This window comes from Ictalurus furcatus, chromosome 26 (assembly GCF_023375685.1).
Source record: "Ictalurus furcatus strain D&B chromosome 26, Billie_1.0, whole genome shotgun sequence".
In the NCBI taxonomy this organism is placed as follows: Eukaryota; Metazoa; Chordata; class Actinopteri; order Siluriformes; family Ictaluridae; genus Ictalurus; species Ictalurus furcatus.
Window position 1 is genome coordinate 13,644,561 of NC_071280.1, and position 20,047 is coordinate 13,664,607.

Consider the following 20,047-nt stretch of genomic DNA (forward strand, 5'->3'; position numbering starts at 1 on the left):
ACCTTTTAGATTTTTGATATTTAACCCTACAATGCATGAACCAAAAAAAACCTTGAGGGGTGCGTCATACCTGACACCTAGTCGAACACTTTACAGTTGGGATCATGACTAAACATCATTCCCTTCAAATGCTATTGAGCTTTAAATTATGGTACATTTTGTGTATGAGCCCATGCAGTAATAAAATATATGGCAATATTTATATATGATTTAATAGTTTATTTTATTAAATATCAAAAATCTAAAAGGTGTGCATCATTGCTGACACCTAGATGAACACTTTACAGTTGGTTATATGACTGTAAGTCCTTCCCTTCAAATGCTATTGAAGTTAGAAACGTGTTTAACAACGTCGTATGTAACTTTAGAGACGGTCCCTTAATTTCCACATATCCGCGAATATCGAACGTCCAACTACAAACCAACTTTATTCCAGTATTCAAGTATTATGTTTTACAGACATTGTTGTTTATTCTGCAAAACCAACAACGAGTCATTAGGCTACAGAAACAAAAGTCCTAGGAGTTTAGTTTGTAGTTGCAAAAATAGTATGTTATGGGAACGTTAGAGGAACATATTTAAAGGTTAGGGGAACGTAAGCAAAACATACGTTAGATTAACATATTTAAAATTTATGGGAACGTTAGTGGAACATATTTAAAAGTCGTGGGAACGTTAGGGTTAACGTTATTTCTGTAAAGAAAACTTTCACGCAAAATCCTAACGGACCCAGTCTCTTATCTAAAGCCAGAGGTAGACAGAAATGTTCCCACAATCCTCTTTTCTACGCTGATGGCTCTATACTGAATCCCAAATGACTTTTCTCCCTAAGTAAGCGCACTGTGTAGAGTATGAAGTTATTTCTTTTTTACACCCTACCTAGGGCACCTCGACATTCAATAGACAGCCGTTTGGGATGCAGCCTTAGAGATTGCCGAGTCTCGCTACCTAGCATCATGAAGGCGGCTTGGGGAGCCCCGTTTAACGACCTGCGATATTTTTATTGTGTTCAATAAGAACACAAATTTCACAGCAGTTTATGAAACTGGACGCGGTGCTTAACTAAACATTTCGGTGGGTGTTTTTTTTTAAATTTCATTTGTTCTTCTTCATCTTTTTGGTTTATTGCCTGACTAGCTTGACTGTTAGCTAGGCCAAGGAGCTAACACTGCTAGTTTGCTAGCTAGTTAACTGGGCTGCAACGCAGGTGCATAAACAGGACCATAGCTAGTTACAGCGCTTAAGCACTTATACAGTTAAATTTGTTGATGCTTTTAATGATGACTATCAAACCATGAAGGTGACTTCATTCACTGCTCATGTAGTTAACTGCACTCGTGCTAAGTAGTTAGCTGGTTTAACTTGCTAGCCTGCTAGCTAGTGTTAATTCATTTGAGTAGGATGCTAGTTATGTGCATTTCAGTTTTCTTTAGTTTCAGTGCTCTGTATTATTCTGTAATGAAGAGCATAGAAATTAGGAACGCACTGCTTTATTTATTTACATATTGTATGCACATTCTCTCTCTGTGTGTGTGTGGTGGTCTGGGAAAATACATAAAATTACATAATTTCACATGGACTACGTTTACGTGGACAGCAATAATCTAATTAATGACCTTATTCTGAATAAGACAATATTGTGATTAAGGTGTTTATATGAGTGGTTTTTAGAATATTCCTTTCATGTTATAGATCCTCCTTTCATAATACTCAGTACATGTTATAGATCATAGCTCGATTAATGTCACACGTCATTACGTCCCCACGCCACGCCGTCCGACATTCCCTCCTTAATTTCACGTATTAACGTGCAGTTGGTCTTTGTTATTGTACCATATAAAGTTTTGGTTGTTTCATTTTTAATTTTACGAACGCTTCAAGTGCGGTTAATTATTTGTCATGCTATACGTGCTAATAGACGACTGCTTGAAGCCATGGGCTGCGTCCGAAACCGCGTACTTACCTGCTATATAGTAGCCGAGATGCATGTATTTCACCTACTATGTAGCAGGTAAGTACGCAGCGGTTTCGGACGCAGCCATGTTTTCTTTTGCCGTCAAACGGTTGAGCACTGCCGTGTGTGATCGTGTCCTGTCGTAAAATGCGGTGAAAACTTCCATACGCCGTTAATAGTATGATTAAGGTGTGTACATGTCTGTAATACACTTCGATAACGCAACTAAAACAGCAATACTCCACATGTCTTAATTCCATTTGTGTTTACTTTGAGTATGACTTTAGTCGGATTAAGGTCATCAATAATCACTGTTTACATGCTAGTTTCTTAATCAGAGTATCGTCTTAATCGGGTTAGTATGGGATTATTGTTGTCCATGTAAACGTACTGATGGTCCAATTTTGACATTTTCCTCTACACACACAATTCTGAAAACAGTTCAGGGTTTTCTTGAAATGAGTTGAAATGTATTTCCTCTTTTTTTGCATCCATTTCAGCCACAAGTAAATATACAGCATTTTAAAGCTTGCCTAAATTGAAGAGCGGAAGAAGAAGAAAAATAAATGTAAAGATTTCATTCCAGTTTCACTAAGGCCACATTTACACTACGTGGTTCAAGTGACCCAATTTGGCACAGATTGGATTTGACCCACGAACGTGTAAGCAGAAAAAAAAAGCACATGGATTCCGATGTTCTCAGATCCGTTTCGGGCCTCGTTCATATGTGGAAATAAATATGATACGAATTGGATACGTGCATTTGCGTCTACCGTGTAAGCAGACAGATCAGATATTCCCCCGTCAATGCGAGTTGTACGTCGTTGAAAAAGCGACGATGGTGAATGACGTCAACTCAGGTGGACACCAACCGCGAAAACGCAACACTCAGCAAGGGCTCCCTTCTTTTATTCTCCGCCTTAAGAGGCCAGTGTTTTGTTTAACTTTTAAATACGGTGCGGAAAGCGAAAGCTTGCTTTATATTTTCATGTGTGTCTGTTGCAAATTGCGCCGTTTTTATTTCCGTTTAGTCCTAAGCTTTTCTGGTGACGTCTACCTCAGGTTGTTTCGGGAAGTGTATAGTGTACATGCAGATATCGGATATGGGTTACTTTTTAAAGATGTAAGCGGGTCGTCAAAAAAATCAGACGTAGTCAACCAAATGGAATTGGTCATCAATACCTGCAGTGTAAATGCAGCCTAAAAGACACCATGGCTGCCTGTATATTTATAGCCTCATCTACTGATGGAGAAACGTTACTGACAAATTTATAAGAATGATAAAGCGTCTGAGTCCTCACTTTGATTATAATCATCCACATCAGTCTCTCTCATCACCTGAAGTAAAAGTCTCTCACCGCGTTTAAACATGAGCCTCGTCGTCATCTCTTCACTCCGCTGATCTCCCTTTGTGCTCGCATCACAGATTCATTCACTCACTTTCCTACTGTTGACTAAGGCGACGGATAAATTTGAAAACGCATCTTTTTCTCTTGGTTTTGGCTTTCTGTCCACACTGAGACTGCGTTTTTGTCCAGTGAAAACGGAGCTTTTCGAAAAATGCTCTGACGAGCGGAGAAATGTGAACACGTTGGTGTGGACTGAGAAAACGGAGATATACCAAACCAATGACGTATTTTTAGTCGTGCGAGCCATTCAACTTGAAACACACCAGACGGTGGATGCCGTACTGCAGTCGTTGTGCCCGCTGTCCAGTTTTATAGCTATGTTAAAGATTAATGTCACTTTGTACAACCTTCAGATTGCGTTTTTAAACAAACGCCTGACGGAAATGACGCAGACCAAAGCTTCTTACGGTTTTACGCACGTGTGGTACAGGCACGTAAGCGTTTCCAGACGTTTCAGCGTGGACGAGCAATTTTTGGAACGCGTATAAAACTGCCTGCGCAGCTGGAGAGCGCTTTTAAAATTAACGGAAATGCGGTTTTTAGATCTAACCGGGTTAACGTGGACGTAACCTCAATATCTTTGTCTTAATCTTTGCGCGTCATCGTTGGTACAGAACGTGTGACGCTCTTGTCTGTTTTGATGACGTGATGGCGCAGGAACGAGGCGGACATTTTCACAGCTTTTATCTGGTTATGAACTGAATTGATTCGATTTTAGCGAGATTCTAGACATCTTTAGGCAGACTGACTGCATTTATCGCTTTGCGTTTTACCTGACATGATCTTTGTAGACAGAAAGCCAAGGCAAGGTTAGAAAATATCCCAAATAATAAAAAATGTAAAAAAAAAAAAAATTGTCAATTTGATATAATCTGTTTATGCTTTCTTAAGGTTGATGTGTGACCAATTTTGGTCATTTTTCAGAATTCAGGCACAGGGACATCTACCAGGTTATTGCACATGTGTGTAAACCAAGTAGCAGATAGATAAATGTGTGAGATGTAGCTATGAATGTGCAAAACGACAACACCAAGTTCGAATACCTAACTGTTTTGTTTTTTTTTTTGTCTCAAGCCCTGCAGAATGTCCAAGATCAGGCGGAAGGTGACAGTGGAAAACTCGAAGACCATATCAGAGAGCAGCAGCAGTACGACCACTCCATCCCGCAGGCCCAGCGTCTTCGAGAGACTCGGACCCAGCACGGGCAGTAATGCCACAGAGGTGACGCGGACTCACACTGACCACGTGTACAGCAACAATCGCATCAAATCAGCTATTTTTCCCATTCTGATTCGAACTGCTTTCATATCTGGTCCTGAGATCGGATCTGATGTCTGATCTGAGATCTGATTTCATCATTGTATTGTGAATGCACCAATTTACTGAAGGACTTGTCATTATTTGTTACCATAGAAACAAACGTCTCGCTTTGGCTGCCTCGTAACTTGATTTGAATTAAGAATGTACAGCACCCTATTTATTTATTTATTTATTTATTTACTTATTTAATTCAGTAATGTACGCACAGAGGCACAGAGTTTAACTTTTGCATGAATTTCCTCCAGACCCAGTGTAGAAATTGGTTGAAGACAGGAAATTGCAGTTACGGCAACACTTGTCGCTACACGCATGGAACTCCGGCAAGAGGCAAGAATTTTTCTGGCGCATTCAGCAGGTGAGGCGGCTTTCCGTCGGTCTAGTCCTGATGGTCTTCACGACACGTCGCGTCAAAAAATACACATTGGGATGTGTTTAAGATCGAGTCTACTTTTAATCATTTCTCTGAAAATTAAAATACTAAGACGAAATAACCCTTGTGTTGCTGGATGTAGGAAAATATCTCCAAATCAATGCAAAGTCATAAAGTATGAGATTACATCTGAGTAGCTTTTTACTCGGTGGCGTCATTGTTTTTTATGGCTGAAGCACAGAAGGTGTATTATTCGGCGTGTAGTGCACTATAGAGGTACTACAATCCCGTGGAGTTAGAATATTACAGTGAACGGGAAGCCGTTTGTGATTTTAATTTAACTGCCTAAGGATGATTTGAATATTGATTTGAAGAAAAGAATTTATGTGGATGAGCTAGGAAATGTGAAAATGAGAATTTTATTAGTGACAAGAAAGTACTGCTGTGGGTGAATAAACACAAATCTGAACTGAGTTTATTAATTTTTTTTTTTTTAAATTCAGTGTTTCTAATCTGCAGTATTCTAATATTAAAAATGAATTGATGTTTATAAATGTACAGGGTGTCCCTGTCCCAAAAGTCTCCATATATAGGGGCAAATAACTTCTTTCTTTTCTTTTTTTTTTTTTGCAGCGAAATACATGATTACATACAAAACATGATTATCTCTACATGATTGCCATTTATGTTGTGTGTGTGATGGGCTTGCCATGTTTCCTGTTAAAGTCCATCGCAACCTTGAGACAACTTCCCGATCCAGCCGTGAGAATTTCAATACGTTCTTCTTTTATCAAAGGCATTCTTCAATAAATAAATATAATATAATATAATATAATATAAATATATAAAATATAAACTCTATAAAAAGTGTGAAAAATTTTAGGAAGACATTTTGCCAAAAGGTGTTAATTTCCCCAATGTATGGAGACTTTTGGGACACCCTGTATTTTAAAGGTATTTAACAACCCTATTGCATGTATACGGAGTGCTCTGCTATTGTGTGTGTGTGTGTGTGTGTGTGTAGGTCATCCGAGAGGCCCACTGGTGATCTCCGGGAGAGGATGAAAAATAAGAGACAGGATGTAGATACAGACACTCAAAAAAGAGACCAAGACGAACCTACTTCACCCACAACTAGAGTAAGGCCAGTTAACAAATCAAACTACACCCTTCTAACCTTTGCACAGTGTGTTAATGGTGTGTGTGTGTGTGTGTGTGTGTGTGTGTGTGTGTGTGTGTGTGTGTGTGTGTGTGTGTGTGTGTGTGTACAGCAGAGAGATTCATCCCGAAGCAGACACAGAGAGAAAGAGGATATAAAGATCACTAAAGAACGAACTCCAGCCAGCGAAGAGGAAGCAGCAGAGTGGGAAGCCAATCGTGAAGGTGAGTCAGTCCTCCATATTTGAAATGCACTACAGTGTACCGAAGGATAAATTTATAGAATTACTACAACACGAGTCTGAAGGTTAATTGGTGTTGGACCTATACGCCCTGTCATTACTGTGGAACAGGATTGGGTACAAAAAGTGGTTAAAGATGGGGTTTGTAATAATTGAAAATGTCTCTATACCTTTTAATAATATGTTTAAAGTTACATTCTGTAACCAAAATACTTGTTTTTGTATACCATCATTAAAAAAAAAAAAAAAAGAAAAGCTACACTTACTAGGCAGCAATTTTGCAGTACTATTCCAAAATGTCTCACCAGGAAACATTATAGAATTTTTATCAAATATTATTAATTTGAAGGATCTCATATAGTTTATTGTTTAAATGTTGTAAGATTTTTATTGTTGTAATATTATTTCGAGTGTCCTGTTTTATTTGCATTGATCTTGCCATGAAAATAGCCATTGATGCTGACGTGGCATTAAAAGACCAATCAATAAACAAACAAACAAACAAATTTATACATTTGCAAAACGTATCTCTTGAACATTTCGGAGGTGGAAAGAATAACTGTGACATTAAACGTTCATGACTTAGTAGAAAAATGGGGAGATTTTGTTTCCAGCGGAGTCGCTCCTTTAATCCATCCCCTCTCGTTCTTTCTCCAAAGACTCTGATAACGGTGACTACGATTACGAGTTATCCCTGGAAATGAAGAGGCAGAAGATCCAGAATGAGCTGATGAAGCTCGAGCAGGAGAACATGGACAAACGAGAAGAGCTCCTCATTAAGAAAGAGGTACAAACCCTCATTTATCAAAGCGGCTACACGTTTATTTACTGCAAACTGTGTAAAGGACATGTCCGTTTGACAAGCCGTCATTTTAACACTGCTTATTCTCGGAAAAGGAATCAGTGACCAAGACCAGGACCAGCAGCACTTCTAAAGATAAGGTACTTTAGCTCATATAGCCCTTTCCCCCCAGATTAGACTAATCTGCATTGAAACACCAATGATGAATAATAACTATACTTCAAAAAAAAAAGTAGGTGATTAAAATTGAGCCTCAAGAATTGAACTCTCCAAATGACCCAAATCCAATTTCTTTTCAGACTGTAGAAGCATTTACTTGGATAAAAACCATACATACAGAAGAGCTTTGCAGATTAGATCCACTGGACATTTTAGTTAAGATTATTTAAGCTCAGGCTTAAGGATGTACAGATTGATGAAAATATATTGGTAATGTTTTATAGTGCAATATGTCCATGATAAAAGACAGAATCCCATGGGATTAAAGATATCTTTTGAGATTAATGGATGGTAGCTAAAACCAGTTAATGTATCTTGTGTAATAAAATAATAATAATAAAAAAATTACTCTGTTAAAATAATCAGTTCATATATAGAATTGCCAATATCAATGCTAGAATGATACCAGTAGCTTTAAGAAATTAGAGAGAGAAAAAAGAAATTTGAATTTGGTGATTTGTTTGTGTTTGCACTTTTTTTCTCTCTCTGGAGTTACTTTAAAATTTTCTCTCACACAAACTTCCTTATGTTCAGACTCGCTCCCAAATGAAAAAATGCAAATCATCTAAAGATCCAACAGTTCCTGCGGCTACATTAAGTAACCTGTAAAGGTTTATAGTATTTTATTGCCTGAGCTGATGTGGAAAAAGCCCTCTGGCACAACCATTTAATTCTGCTGTATTATACACTATATGGCCAATAGGTTTTTAAACAAACACGTTTGCTTGTGCTGCAGGTAGCTGTAATCAGCACGCGTATGCAGGGACCATAAGGAATTAACTTCAAATTTGGCACATTTCAGGAACTGTATACTATAATCTGAACTGCCTGTTTGAACCTGACCTGTTCTACTTAAATCACATGGAGGCCTGGAGTTCTGCTTGAACCTTGAATGGCACTATTACACATTTGTTAACGTTAAGCACTCTGTCTTTGTTAGCCCAGCATGTATGTCTTGAGGTCGTTTTGTGTACTACAGAGTAGCGTGATTTTTTTATTTATTTATTTACTTATTTTAAACCATTTTTTTAGGGGTCTCCTGAACACTCTAGCTCCAAGAACTCACCCCTGTCCCGCAAGTCCAGTGGCTCCCCCAAACGAAAGCCCAGTGGTTCTCCTAAACGCAAGTCCATCGGGAAGGGCAGCGGCTCCGGCAAGAAGGAGAAGAAATCATCCTCTTCATCAGTCATCTCCTCCCCGGTGATGGAGCAGAGCAGAACGGAGGAGGCTGAGAGCAGGCACGTTTTCAATCGCACGAAATGGTTTTGCACGGTCTTTCGCAGTGATGTTTGTTGTTAAATGAGACCGTTTAGCTGTACTCATGTTCAGTGCACATGAATTGAAGAGGGTTTTGGCTGAATGCACGTTGTGATGACTTCACACCATGCGTCTTGGCCCAAATCTGCGGTAATTTTGAAAAAGTGCAAGCTCCTGTAAATATTGCGGCGTTTCCTTGATTTTTCCATTAATTTTCGTGATCGCAAAATCCTGGAGGGACTGAGATGTAGTAACAGTCCAGTGTTTCCAGTGAAACAGGATGTTGTGGACAAAATGCCTTCATTGGCTGTGCCAGAAACGGGTGAAACTGATGTATAGTCAAAATGCTTGATGTGTAATAGCTGCTGTCAAAACATAGCATTGATTACATGGCGTTCCAGAGTTCTGAAATTGTACATGAGTGCTCTTTCCCTACGTTTCCTCACTCCAAGTCTCCCCTAACTAGCAATGCAAACTGAATATTATGTCAATCAGATTTGGAAAGGAAAAATTCTTCATGAAGGTGCTTGACAAAGTGACCAGCCAGTCAGAAGTGATCATCTGAGCCCATGCTTCCCTCTTTGAGAACCTTAAATTTATCATCACGGTTGTTTATCAAAATAGGATCCAGGGGGTCTACAAAGTTCTCATTTCTAATAATGACAATTATAATAAAAATGGGTTCTGTGGGTATATAAAGGTAGTAGTAATGATGTTCATGCTGAATACTGCAATTAACCAAATACTGACACTATAATACAGTGTCTCTCACTCCTGGCCTGACCCCACACCAGCCCTGATTCATGTCCATGGTGAAAGGCTTTATAATTTATTCATAAGTTATCAGGTGTGTTACTGTAGGCCAAAACCGTGAACCAGGTCTGGACTGCAAAACTGTTACTGATGCTTTTGCTGATCATTTGAAAAGAGCTCATTTGACTCTCTAATCTTCGATCAGATCATCCAAGAGTGGACACAACAAGAAGAAAGGGCCACGCACACCCAGCCCCCCTCCCCCTGTGCCCTTGGACCTGCCCGTAGGAGGCAAAAAGCACAAGGGAAAACACAAAAACAAGGAGAAGAGCGAAGACAAGCAGAAAGACGCCAAGGAGCGGGGCAGAGACATCGATAAGCACAAGGAGAAGAAAGAGAAGCGCAGGTACATGCCTATGTGAACAAACTGCCTTTAGAGGATTCAACTAAGTTTTAGTTTTTATTTTATTTTAATGCTTTATACTCTTACACAGAGAGCGCAAAAATCTAACTTGTAGTGGATGTGGAAATAAATAAACAGATAAATATCCATTAAATATGAACAAATAACTTTGTGGGTATTGTAGGGACCGCTCCGACAGTTCCCACAAGGCTAAGCGATCAGTAACGTCAGAGGAACGTTCTGGAAGCGTGTCATCTCCTGGCCGAGAGGTGTCGCCCCAGACCAGAAGGAAGTCCTCGTCTCCCAAGCCTACCACCCAAAAACAAAGTTCACCGCAGAGGTAATCAAAACTACTTCACCTTAACCAGCTGAAGGCTGGGATATCCTGTTCTAACTCTGTTTTACTAAGCATTTTGCACCAAGTCTCACAATAAGAATGTAGGTTTGAATATTTATTTATTTATTTGTTCTTAGACAAAAGTACCTCCAAAAACATAATGGTGAAAAGTGGAAGTCGGTACATCACTAGCTTACATGAAAGCATGGTGAAATTCTGTAAACCTGATGATACATGCATAGACTTTCCAAATACATGAAAAACTCCGTTATTCAAACCAGACAAGTCGGGTCGAATTAATCAAATAGTTTTTCAAACATGTAGCAATCCATCCTCAAGTTCATTCGAAGCATGTATTTCATAATCTATTTATTTTTATTAAATGTTTTTAATAATGCTTGTTCCCTTCTAGGTCTCGTACCCCACCACGTCACCGCCGGAGCCTTTCTCCTACGCCCCGCCCTCACCACTCCCCCTCATCTCACTCTGGGTCTTCCCACCAACGTCACTCCCCATCTCCTCGCCGACGCCGTGGCTCCGCCTCCCCGTCCTACCAACGGGACCTGCTTCCCCCCTTGTCATCCTCACCCACAGCTGCTCAGGCCTCACGTCGCTCACGTTCCCGTTCGCCCCCCACGCCGCAGAGGTCAAGCCCCGCTTCCCGCCACCACTCGCAGGGCCGGGAGCGGGAAAAAGAGAGAGGACGGGGGGAGAGGGATAGAAGCCCCACCCACGACAGACGTCACGAACGCCGAGATGGTATGCGTTTGGCAGACTTCCTAAACCGTAAAGCTATAATATCCAGACATGCAATCTAGTAATTCAGTATCTTTCTCTGTCTGTCTTTGGCATCCAGAGAGCCGCGGAAAGCGCGAGAAAGATGGCGGGCGGGACGATCGCAGCTACGAGGCCGATCAGAGCTCCTCGCGAGACGACCGTGAGACTCGAGAGAGCCGAGACCGACGCTTCGACCGAGACCGCCGAGACACGCGTGACGACCGACAACACCGCAGCGGCGATGCCAAGGACGTGCGGGACACCAGAGACCGCTCCGGCCGGGAGTCGATGGAACACAGAGAGAGAGACCGGGACAGAGAGCGGGACCGAGAGAGGGACAGGGATAGGGAAAGGAATGACGCTCACAGGAAAGACGACACATCGGTGCAGGAAGAGAGAAGTTACGGAAGAGGACATGGCAGAGAAGAGGGACGGAGCGAGAGCAGGGCAGAGAGTAGGAATGAATCACGCACAGAGAGGACGGGAAGAGGAAGGGGACGTGCATCGGACAACTCTGAGAAAGGTAAGGAAATGATTCTGCGTGTTAGACTTGGTGTTGTCAAATATTTGTATGTTAATAATCTGTTTTCCTCCGGCACAGGATCAGCTCGTGGGTCTCGTGCGTCTACTTCGCAGGCAGACAGCGGGGGCCATGATGGATGGGAGTCTCGTAGCGGTGGACTAAGTGAGAGGAGCTCTGAGAGAAACACGGAGAAGGGGACAGAACGTGATCGCTATGACGGCGACAGGCAGCGCGGGGAGCAGGCCCGAGATTCGTCTTACGACCGCCGCGGTAGTCAGGCGGACAGAGATCGCCGTGAGCACAGGGACAGAGGTTATAAAATATGTCTGTCCATTATATCTGACTTTCAAACAGGAATCCCTTAAAAACATTTCAAACCCAACATGCTGCTGCGTGATTGCACTGAGTGAACTGCTTACATCTTTATTTTTGTGTTCAGCAGATCAGAGAGCGCCCTCACCGGGACGTCACCAAGGCCGCGGCGAGGAAACCGAGCGCGAGGAGAGGAGAGACGAGAGGAGGAGCGACCGAGGCGAGGACAGACGAGAGGACAGGGGCCGTGAGCGAGACCGAGAAAGGGACCGGGAGAGAGAGAGGGAGCGGGAACGAGAGAAAGAGAGGGAGCGAGAGACTGAGAGGGAAAGGGCCAGGGAGAGAGAGCGGGAGCGAGAGGAAAGAGAGAGAGAGCGGGAACGGGAGAGGGAGGAACGCGAGAGGGAGCGAGAACGAGAGGAGAGGGAGAGGGAACGCGAGAGAGAAGAGCGGGAACGGGAGAGGAAAGAGAGGGAACGGGAGAGGGAGCTCCGAGAGAGGGAGCGGCAGAGAGAGTGGGAGGAGAGAGAGAAGGGCAGGGAGGACAGGCGGGAGAGGAGAGAGGAGAGAGGAGATCCTCATGAAGAGCGAAAGAACAGGTGAGTTTCAAAGCTTTCGATATCAGCTGCTGCTACCAGGCGTTTTATTCATCCCTAGTTGAGTATGCTTACTTTCACTCGGCACGTGAATTAAAACGTGTGCATTTCTGCTAGTGGGCGCAAGAGGCACCGTGTGGAGAACACCCCCAGCCCCAGGCCCTCTCCTAAAAAAGTGCGGGAAGGTAGCCCTGCAGACAGTGATGGCTACAACAGTACAGAGGAAAAAGGTAACTACAAGTACTAAAGGTGGGAAATATGTCAAAGATAACACAGAAGTGAAGAACACCACAATGCGAAGCGGAGGTTTTTTCTGATCTCACACTGCTTTTGACCGTACGTGCGCTTTAGGTGATAAACACAGACTCCTGAGTCAGGTCGTCCGTCCTCAGGAGCCAAGCCGCTCCCCTCCCCGCGTCGTATCCGCCGACGACAAGCCCACACGCTGGAGGGACAACGAGCGTCGTGGTGACAAGAAGGACGGGCGTGGTCGGCATGAAGAAGCAGAACCTCGTAGAGAGCGAAGTGCAGGTCGAGGGACGGAGCGCCGTGGGGATCATTCTTCTGAGAGTTCTCTGACTGTTCCAGCATCTGAGTCTCGCAGGATTAAAGAGCAAAGAGACGCCATCGCACCACCCGTCCCCTCAGCCAGTGGCCCTGAGGTACGAGATTCTGCGTCGGCCGGCCATGAGGAAGGCAAGAAGAAAACCAAGTCTCAGAAAAAGAACCTGAAGAAAAACAGGAAAGAGGATGAGAGCATTAGTGCTGGTGGTGACCGTTTTAACCCCGAGCCCCTGCCACCGCCTTCCTCTTCCTCCTCCTCAGTACCCACTGAAGCGCCACGCCCACTCCTCTCATCCCCTAAGGCGGTCAAGAAGAAATCGCTGGAGCAGAGGCGGAAGCGCTCCCGGGGCGCCGAGTCTGACCCGTCTGAGGATGAGCAACCAATCAGCAAGAGACGTCGTGGCCCTCAGACACCTCCGCCAATCAACAAAGAGGACTTGCCTTCCCAGCGAGCGCTGCTATCTGGCCACGCTATAGCAGCACCGCTCAAAATAGACACTAACTTCAGTGACTGGTCTGATGAGGAAGTCCCAGAACGCAGCGACGCTTTACCCGAGCGAGCACCAGAGCGGCTGCTGCCCCGTCGAAACCCACCTCTAGCCCCATTGCTCCCTGACCCGCCCATGGCGTTGCACGCACTCCCACTACAACCGCTGCAGCCGTTGCTGCCGCAGCACATGTTGCGCAAACCGCAGCAGGCTGACCAAAGGCAGCAACGCAGTAGCAGCATGGGTAGCAACCAGAGTTGGGCAGCTTCGCGCCGGCTCCGTTCACCTTCCAACGACTCCGCCCACCGCACAGACGACAGCCAGCCGGGGCCGCGTTCACGCAGGGCACATGGACAGGGAGCCAATTCCCGTGACCGTGACAGAGAGAGAGAAAGGGAACGAGAGAGGGATAGGACGGCAGCTACCGAACCGATTGGAGGAAGGGAGGAGAGGAAGTCGAGGATTGACCAGTTGAGGAGAGGAGAGCCGAGTCGCAGTACTTCATCAGGTAACAAATTCCTTTTGCAAAACGCACATACCTGCATTACCGCTACCCCATGTGAGGAGTAGTATCTCTAACGTCTGTGCTTTGATCCATAATGGAGTTATCAATAATGTTGGGTCATAAAAAATTTAGGTTTGCTTTTTTTAAAACTACACTACCGGTCAAAAGTTTGTGGACACTCGACTGAAATGTTTCTCATGATCTTAAAAACCTTTCGATCTGAAGGTGTATGATTAAATGTTTGAAATCAGTTTTATAGACAAAAATATAATTGTGCCAACGTATTCATTTCTTTTATTAGAAAACTAACATTTTATTTACAAAAATATATATTTTTAAACGGACGACTCGGAGCGAAATATTCCGAAACATAGCCGATAAGACTCTAGCGTCGACGTGAACTCCTTTTAATACTGTTTTAAAAGCATCTCCGGGAAATTCCTCAAGAAATCGGTTCAGAAAATGCCAAGAATACATTTCTGGAAATTCTAGGCAAAAAGAGCGTCTACTTTGAAGATGCTAAAATACTAAATTATTTTGATTTATTTTGGATTGTTATCACAGCATAATTCCCATAGTTCCATTTGTGTTCCTCCAGAGTTTTGATGACTCTATTATTATTATTATTATTATAAAATGTGGAAAAATAATGAGTGTGTGTGAACTTTTGACCGGTAGTGTACAGCAGTGATCAGTGAAACACCAAGTAGTGTAACTATATATTTTTTTCCGTTGTTTTTTTTTTTTAGACCGTCAGGACTCGCGTAGTCACAGTTCTCGGCGCAGCTCTCCAGAGTCAGAGCGGCAAGCTCGCTCTCGGGCCGGCTCGCATGACAGCCGCGAGCGCGACCGGGACCGCGAGCGTGACCAATTTGAGCGTGACAGGAAGGAATACCGGCAACCGCAGAACCAGTCGCTATTACAGCCACGTGACTGGGAGCCAGAACCGCGTGAGTGGGGTGTTCGAGGTCGTGAGCCCCTCCTTCTCCGCCCTAACCGGGAGCCAATCAGAGAGCGGGACTTGCGCGAGATGCGTGAGCGGGAGAGACTGCTGCCTGAGGGACCACTCTCACACGAGCGCCTTGACCGCGACAGGGAGAGAGACAGAGACAGGGGAGAGCGAGAGCGGGAGCGCATGCTGCCCTTTGACCACCCACCATCAGGGGAACCCAAGAGCCGAGCAGAGATGCGGATGGAGCGAGGAGACTATGAGCCCCTGCTGCCTCGAGAAGCCCTCGTGGACATGGACAAACCCAGTGCTACAGAAGAGCCACATGTACCTGTGGAACCCTGTGAGACAGAGAAGATAGACAGTCTTGACGGTGAGATGGTTCTGTAAATAATTTTTTGGTTATCATACACTATCTGGGACCTGGGAGAGTTCCTAGGCTTTAATCTTTGCCTGTTAAACAAGACCAAAGTAAAGACCAGAGCAACTCTATAGTTAAATGCAACAGCAGTCGTTACTGTCTGTAACAAGAAAATATTTTGCTATAACAGAACATAACATACAAAGAGCTATTCAGTAGTTCACATTTTGTTTCTTGATTAAAGTGTTTCACTAAAGAACCTTCCTCTGTGCGTGCATGTGTGTCAGTAGAGGATGAAGGGAAGGGTGAGGACGTCCAGTCAGCAGTGTCCGGTGGGGAGGAATACGAGCCTATCAGCGATGACGAGCTGGATGAGATATTGGCTGACAGCCAGAAACGAGATGATCAGCAGGATGAAGAGAAAATTCCAGGTACAGACATAAGATGCGTGCTGTTGGCCGCACACGTTACAAACAATACACTCACTGTCTTCAGAATAAATGACTTTCAGTGAGTGTCAAATTAAAGTATAAATTAAATTGTTACTGGTGAGGAAAACCATCATGAGCCAGTTACTTTTCTGCAGTATTCTAATTTTTTGAGGTGTGTGCACGTATAACCAAGTATGAAAAACTATGCAAGACATTTTGTTAAGAAGTGTCAATTTCCGTTACGAATGGAGACTTTTGGGACACAATTTATTCACTATGAATAAATAGTCTGTCACTAAATTTGTCACTGTTCACAAATGTGGACTTGTGTAATGTCTCGGCTCTTCACTCGGCTCTGCAGGGCCCCTGGACGTGATTGACGTGGACTGGTCGAGCCTGATGCCCAAGCAGAAACAGGAAACCCGAGCACCAGGGGCTGCATTGCTTAGATTCACCCCCGGAGCCATGCTGCTGCGGGCGGGCGTCTCTCGCCGTCTAGCTGGTCCTCAGCTCCTCGCACGTGTTAAAGACGTCTGTGCTAAAGAGCTGGAGGATGCTAAAGGTGAGGAAACGACACCGATGCCTCACGGTAAAGGGATTTAAATGATTAGATGTTTGAAACAGTTGATCAGTGGAAGGATATCTAAAGAGGTAGATTTTTGTTTGTCCTCTTTAAATCTGTGCTTCAATGTTGGACTAGTGCCCAGCGTTATATGCTGATCTGACCCCTGCTACTGTTTTCAGATGCGGAGAAGCTGTTTGAGCACGACCTTGGTGCCCTGAACATGGCCGCCCTCAACAGGAGGACCGAGAGAGCGAACCTGCTGAGAAACCTGGGGCCGTGTGGCAAGGCTCTGTGTGCACGTCGAGACATCGCCATCCGCAGGCAACTCCTCAAGAACGACAAGGTAACGTCCCGTGTACAGCATGAGGCAGGGTTCAGGTCAGTTTTATTAGTGTAGTCAGTGTGTTTAGACATTGTCACAAAGCAGCTTTACAGAAATCTAATCTGGATGTAGATGTAGATTCCTAATGAGAAAGCCAGAGGCCACAGTTTCAAGGAAAAACTCTCCCTGAGACGACATGAAGAAGAAACCTTGAGAGGAACCAGATTCAAAAGGGAAACGGATTGTGTGGGGGGTAACGATTTAGACCTGAACGACACTGTTTAGTGGTTTCTATTACAACAGTTAAAACACTTCAGTTAAAACATATATATATATATATATATATATATATATATATATATATATATATATTAGAGATGCACCGATACTAAATTTCTCAGCTGATACCGATAACCGATTATTCAGAGTGATATCGGTCGATACCGATACTGATAGTTCTGCCTTTTATGCCTTGTTTTAAATTAATAATAATTAATTCCACAATTCTGAAAGAAATGCAAATAAAAACTTTATTCTCTCTATTTCAACAAGTTGTTTCACAGTAACTGGTCTCATAAACAGAAAACACATTACTCTAATTAACATGAACTAAATTCTGAAGATTAAAGTAAGATTTCTTAACTTATTGAATATTATTAATTTATATTAACAGAATCCTGTTAGTCTCACATTCACTCACCACAAACAAAAGCATTTCTACTTTATCACTGAACATCAAACTGGTAATATATAGGCCTAATAATATAAACTTTTTTTTAATGATATTAACTTCAACTACATATGAAATATACTACTCTACAAATATTTTTCTGTGCAACGTATACCTTTTTTCAACTTCATTTAAATCGTTAAACGGTGTACCGGCCCTGTAATTCAGCACGAGCAGTGCGAGTAGGGGGGGGGGGTCGGGGAGAATTAGACGCGATGCTGCTTCACTGCTGCAGCGTCCGGTGTAAAATTTTTAGCAGTGCAGAGCTTACAAACTGCAGTTTTGTCATCATTCCACACAAGAGACATCTTTATAAAATCGATGTGTTTTCCCGCCCTCTTTTGATTGACAGGATATAATTGGCCCTGATCGGATGTTTTTAAACTATCAGCCAATAGCGGGAAAAATAGCCTTTATCGGCTATTTAATATAATATTGTAATATACTTTATCGCTCTAACAAAGGTTTCTAGACACATGACTGAAATGTTTCTCATGATCTTAAAAAGCTTTTGATCTGAAGGTGTGTGATTAAATGTGTGAAATCGGTGTTGTAGACAAAAATATAATTGCACCAACATATTAATTTCTTTCATTAGAAAACTTTTTTATTTACATTTTATTTACAAAATAATCTTTTTTTAAACTGATGACTCGGCACGAAATATTCTGAAAAGCAGTCAATAAGCGTCCAGTGTAGGTGTGAACTCCTTTAATACTGTTTAAGCATCTCAGGGAAATTCCTCAAGAAATCGGTTGAGAAAATGCCAAGAATACCATCCATCCTTCCATCCATCTTCTATACCGCTTATCCTTCTCAGCATCACGGGGAAACCTGGAGTCTATCCCAGGGAGCATTGGGCACAAGGCGGGGTGCACCCTGGACAGGGTGCCAATCCATCGCAGGGCACAATCACTTACACATTCACACACTATGGACACTTTGGAAATGCCAGTCAGCCTACCACGCCTGTCTTTGGACTGGGGGAGGAAACCGGAGTACCCAGAGGAAACCCCCGCAGCACGGGGAGAACATGCAAACTCCACACACACGGCCCTGGCGGGACTCGAACCCCTGACCCTGGAGGTGTCAGAATTTCTGGAAATTCTAGGCAGAAAGGGGGTCTACTTTGAAGATGCAAAATTACATTATTTTGATTCATTTTGGATTTTTTATCACAGCATAATTCCCATTGTTATTCCCGGGGGGGTGTCAGAATAAAGAATGAGTGTGTCTAAATTTTTGACCAGTAGTGTCCGGTAATGTTTATAAATTCCTTGTTTGCATAACTCCTCTAGGTAGGTTTTTTGAAGTGTCTATGATATCGCTAATATATTTTTATTATACCCATAAATCCAGTTGCTTGCTGCTAGCCATCTTGTTAGACCCTGATATTAATTTTCTCAGCGCTTCAGTCACTGCTTAGCAGCCGTTACTGTTTGCCGTTAATCTTTCAGCGTCTCCTCATTTCCCCTTCATGTTTCAATCAATGTTCCCGTTGAGGGTTTTTTTTTAATGTAGTTTAACATCTGACCACTTGTCTTGGTCTTAGGGGACGACTAAGCAGATCTACACCAGTGCTCCAGTGGTGGACCAAGAACTTCTGCAGCTCAGCATACGTCTCTTCAAGAAGAAAATGGCTGCCGGGCAGGAGAAAGCCGACCTGGCGCCTGTGGCTGGCACCCCAGCTGAGGTGTGCGTGTCTTAAAACACGCCAGTGAGTGAGGAGAGAAAAAAAAAGCATGTGGGGAACTGATGACCCGGACTCGGCCACCTTGTGCCGTGAAACACTGAAACTGTTTGTAAGTCGGTGTTAATGGAGAATCAGCGACGCAGGCTTGAGAGATCAGCACCATAGAGACTGGAGAAACGCTAGCCTATGGAGATACTGTATAACTTACGAAAGCCAATGAACTTAATATTCTAAGTGTGGCAGAGAACTGTTTATGAGAACTGGCTCTCATTCTGGTTAATGTTTTAGAGAAACTGTTTTTTTTCTTTTTTTTTGTTTTTGTAATGTCAATTGTCATTTATACTGGAGTTGCTTTGTGTTTATTTGATGTACTACATATTAGATCTGGTGCATTAAAATGCTCTTTGTCATCTTTGACTCTTTTCATTTGTTCTTGAATTTGTTTTCCCTGATTTAATTGCTCCAATTTTAGACATCAGTGATCTGAAATGTTTGTTTATTTAATTATTTATTTATTTATTTACACGATTATAGGAAGTTTCAAATCAGGAGTGGGAGTTTTTTTTAAAATAAATAAAAATCCCTGCCCGGGGTAAACGGTTCAAACATTAATTTGGTCATTTGACATGAAATAAAAAAAAAAGCCAATTAAAACTTTAAAAATGCGAAAAGAATTAAAAATTCAGACAAACAAATAGCCATAACATATCTTGTTAATATATTTTTAAAAAACAACAAAAAAGCCTCGAACATTTCAAATGTTTAACACTGTTCGGTCCTCCAGTATCCCAGAATTCCGTTGTGTACAAGATGACGTGTCTTCCCCGTGCCTTATACGTGTTTCATACCTGTTTTTCGGTAAACCCCGCCTCTTCCACCATGTTTGACACGCTTCCTTCTTTCCTCTTGGCTAATCGTTTATATAACTGTCCAATACTTGGGCTACGTGTGAGTACTAGCAAGATTAGCCAATCACAGTGCTGGGGGCGGGACTATCCGGAATACAG

General features: G+C 42.9%; 1 protein-coding gene across 6 annotated transcripts; it reads left to right on the plus strand.

Annotated features, from left to right (window-relative positions):
• The first annotated feature begins 587 nt into the window (after positions 1–587).
• Positions 588–19,457, plus strand: zc3h13 (zinc finger CCCH-type containing 13). 6 transcript variants are annotated; one of them, XM_053615105.1, is made up of 21 exons: positions 588–1,074; positions 4,438–4,584; positions 4,929–5,038; positions 6,078–6,192; positions 6,325–6,436; positions 7,113–7,240; positions 7,351–7,395; positions 8,507–8,712; positions 9,690–9,890; positions 10,072–10,227; positions 10,637–10,983; positions 11,081–11,524; positions 11,603–11,836; positions 11,964–12,435; positions 12,550–12,662; positions 12,784–13,992; positions 14,739–15,311; positions 15,587–15,730; positions 16,092–16,292; positions 16,475–16,638; positions 18,900–19,457. In XM_053615105.1, exons 2-21 carry the CDS (start codon positions 4,447–4,449, stop codon positions 19,053–19,055), a joined length of 5,268 nt encoding a protein of 1,755 aa, XP_053471080.1. In that variant the 5' UTR covers positions 588–1,074; positions 4,438–4,446; the 3' UTR covers positions 19,056–19,457. The 6 variants fall into 6 exon arrangements, with proteins under 6 accessions (XP_053471080.1, XP_053471082.1, XP_053471084.1 ...); XM_053615107.1 differs by having other exon boundaries at positions 11,967–12,435; XM_053615109.1 differs by having other exon boundaries at positions 11,603–11,818; positions 11,967–12,435.
• Positions 19,458–20,047: the final 590 nt, after the last annotated feature.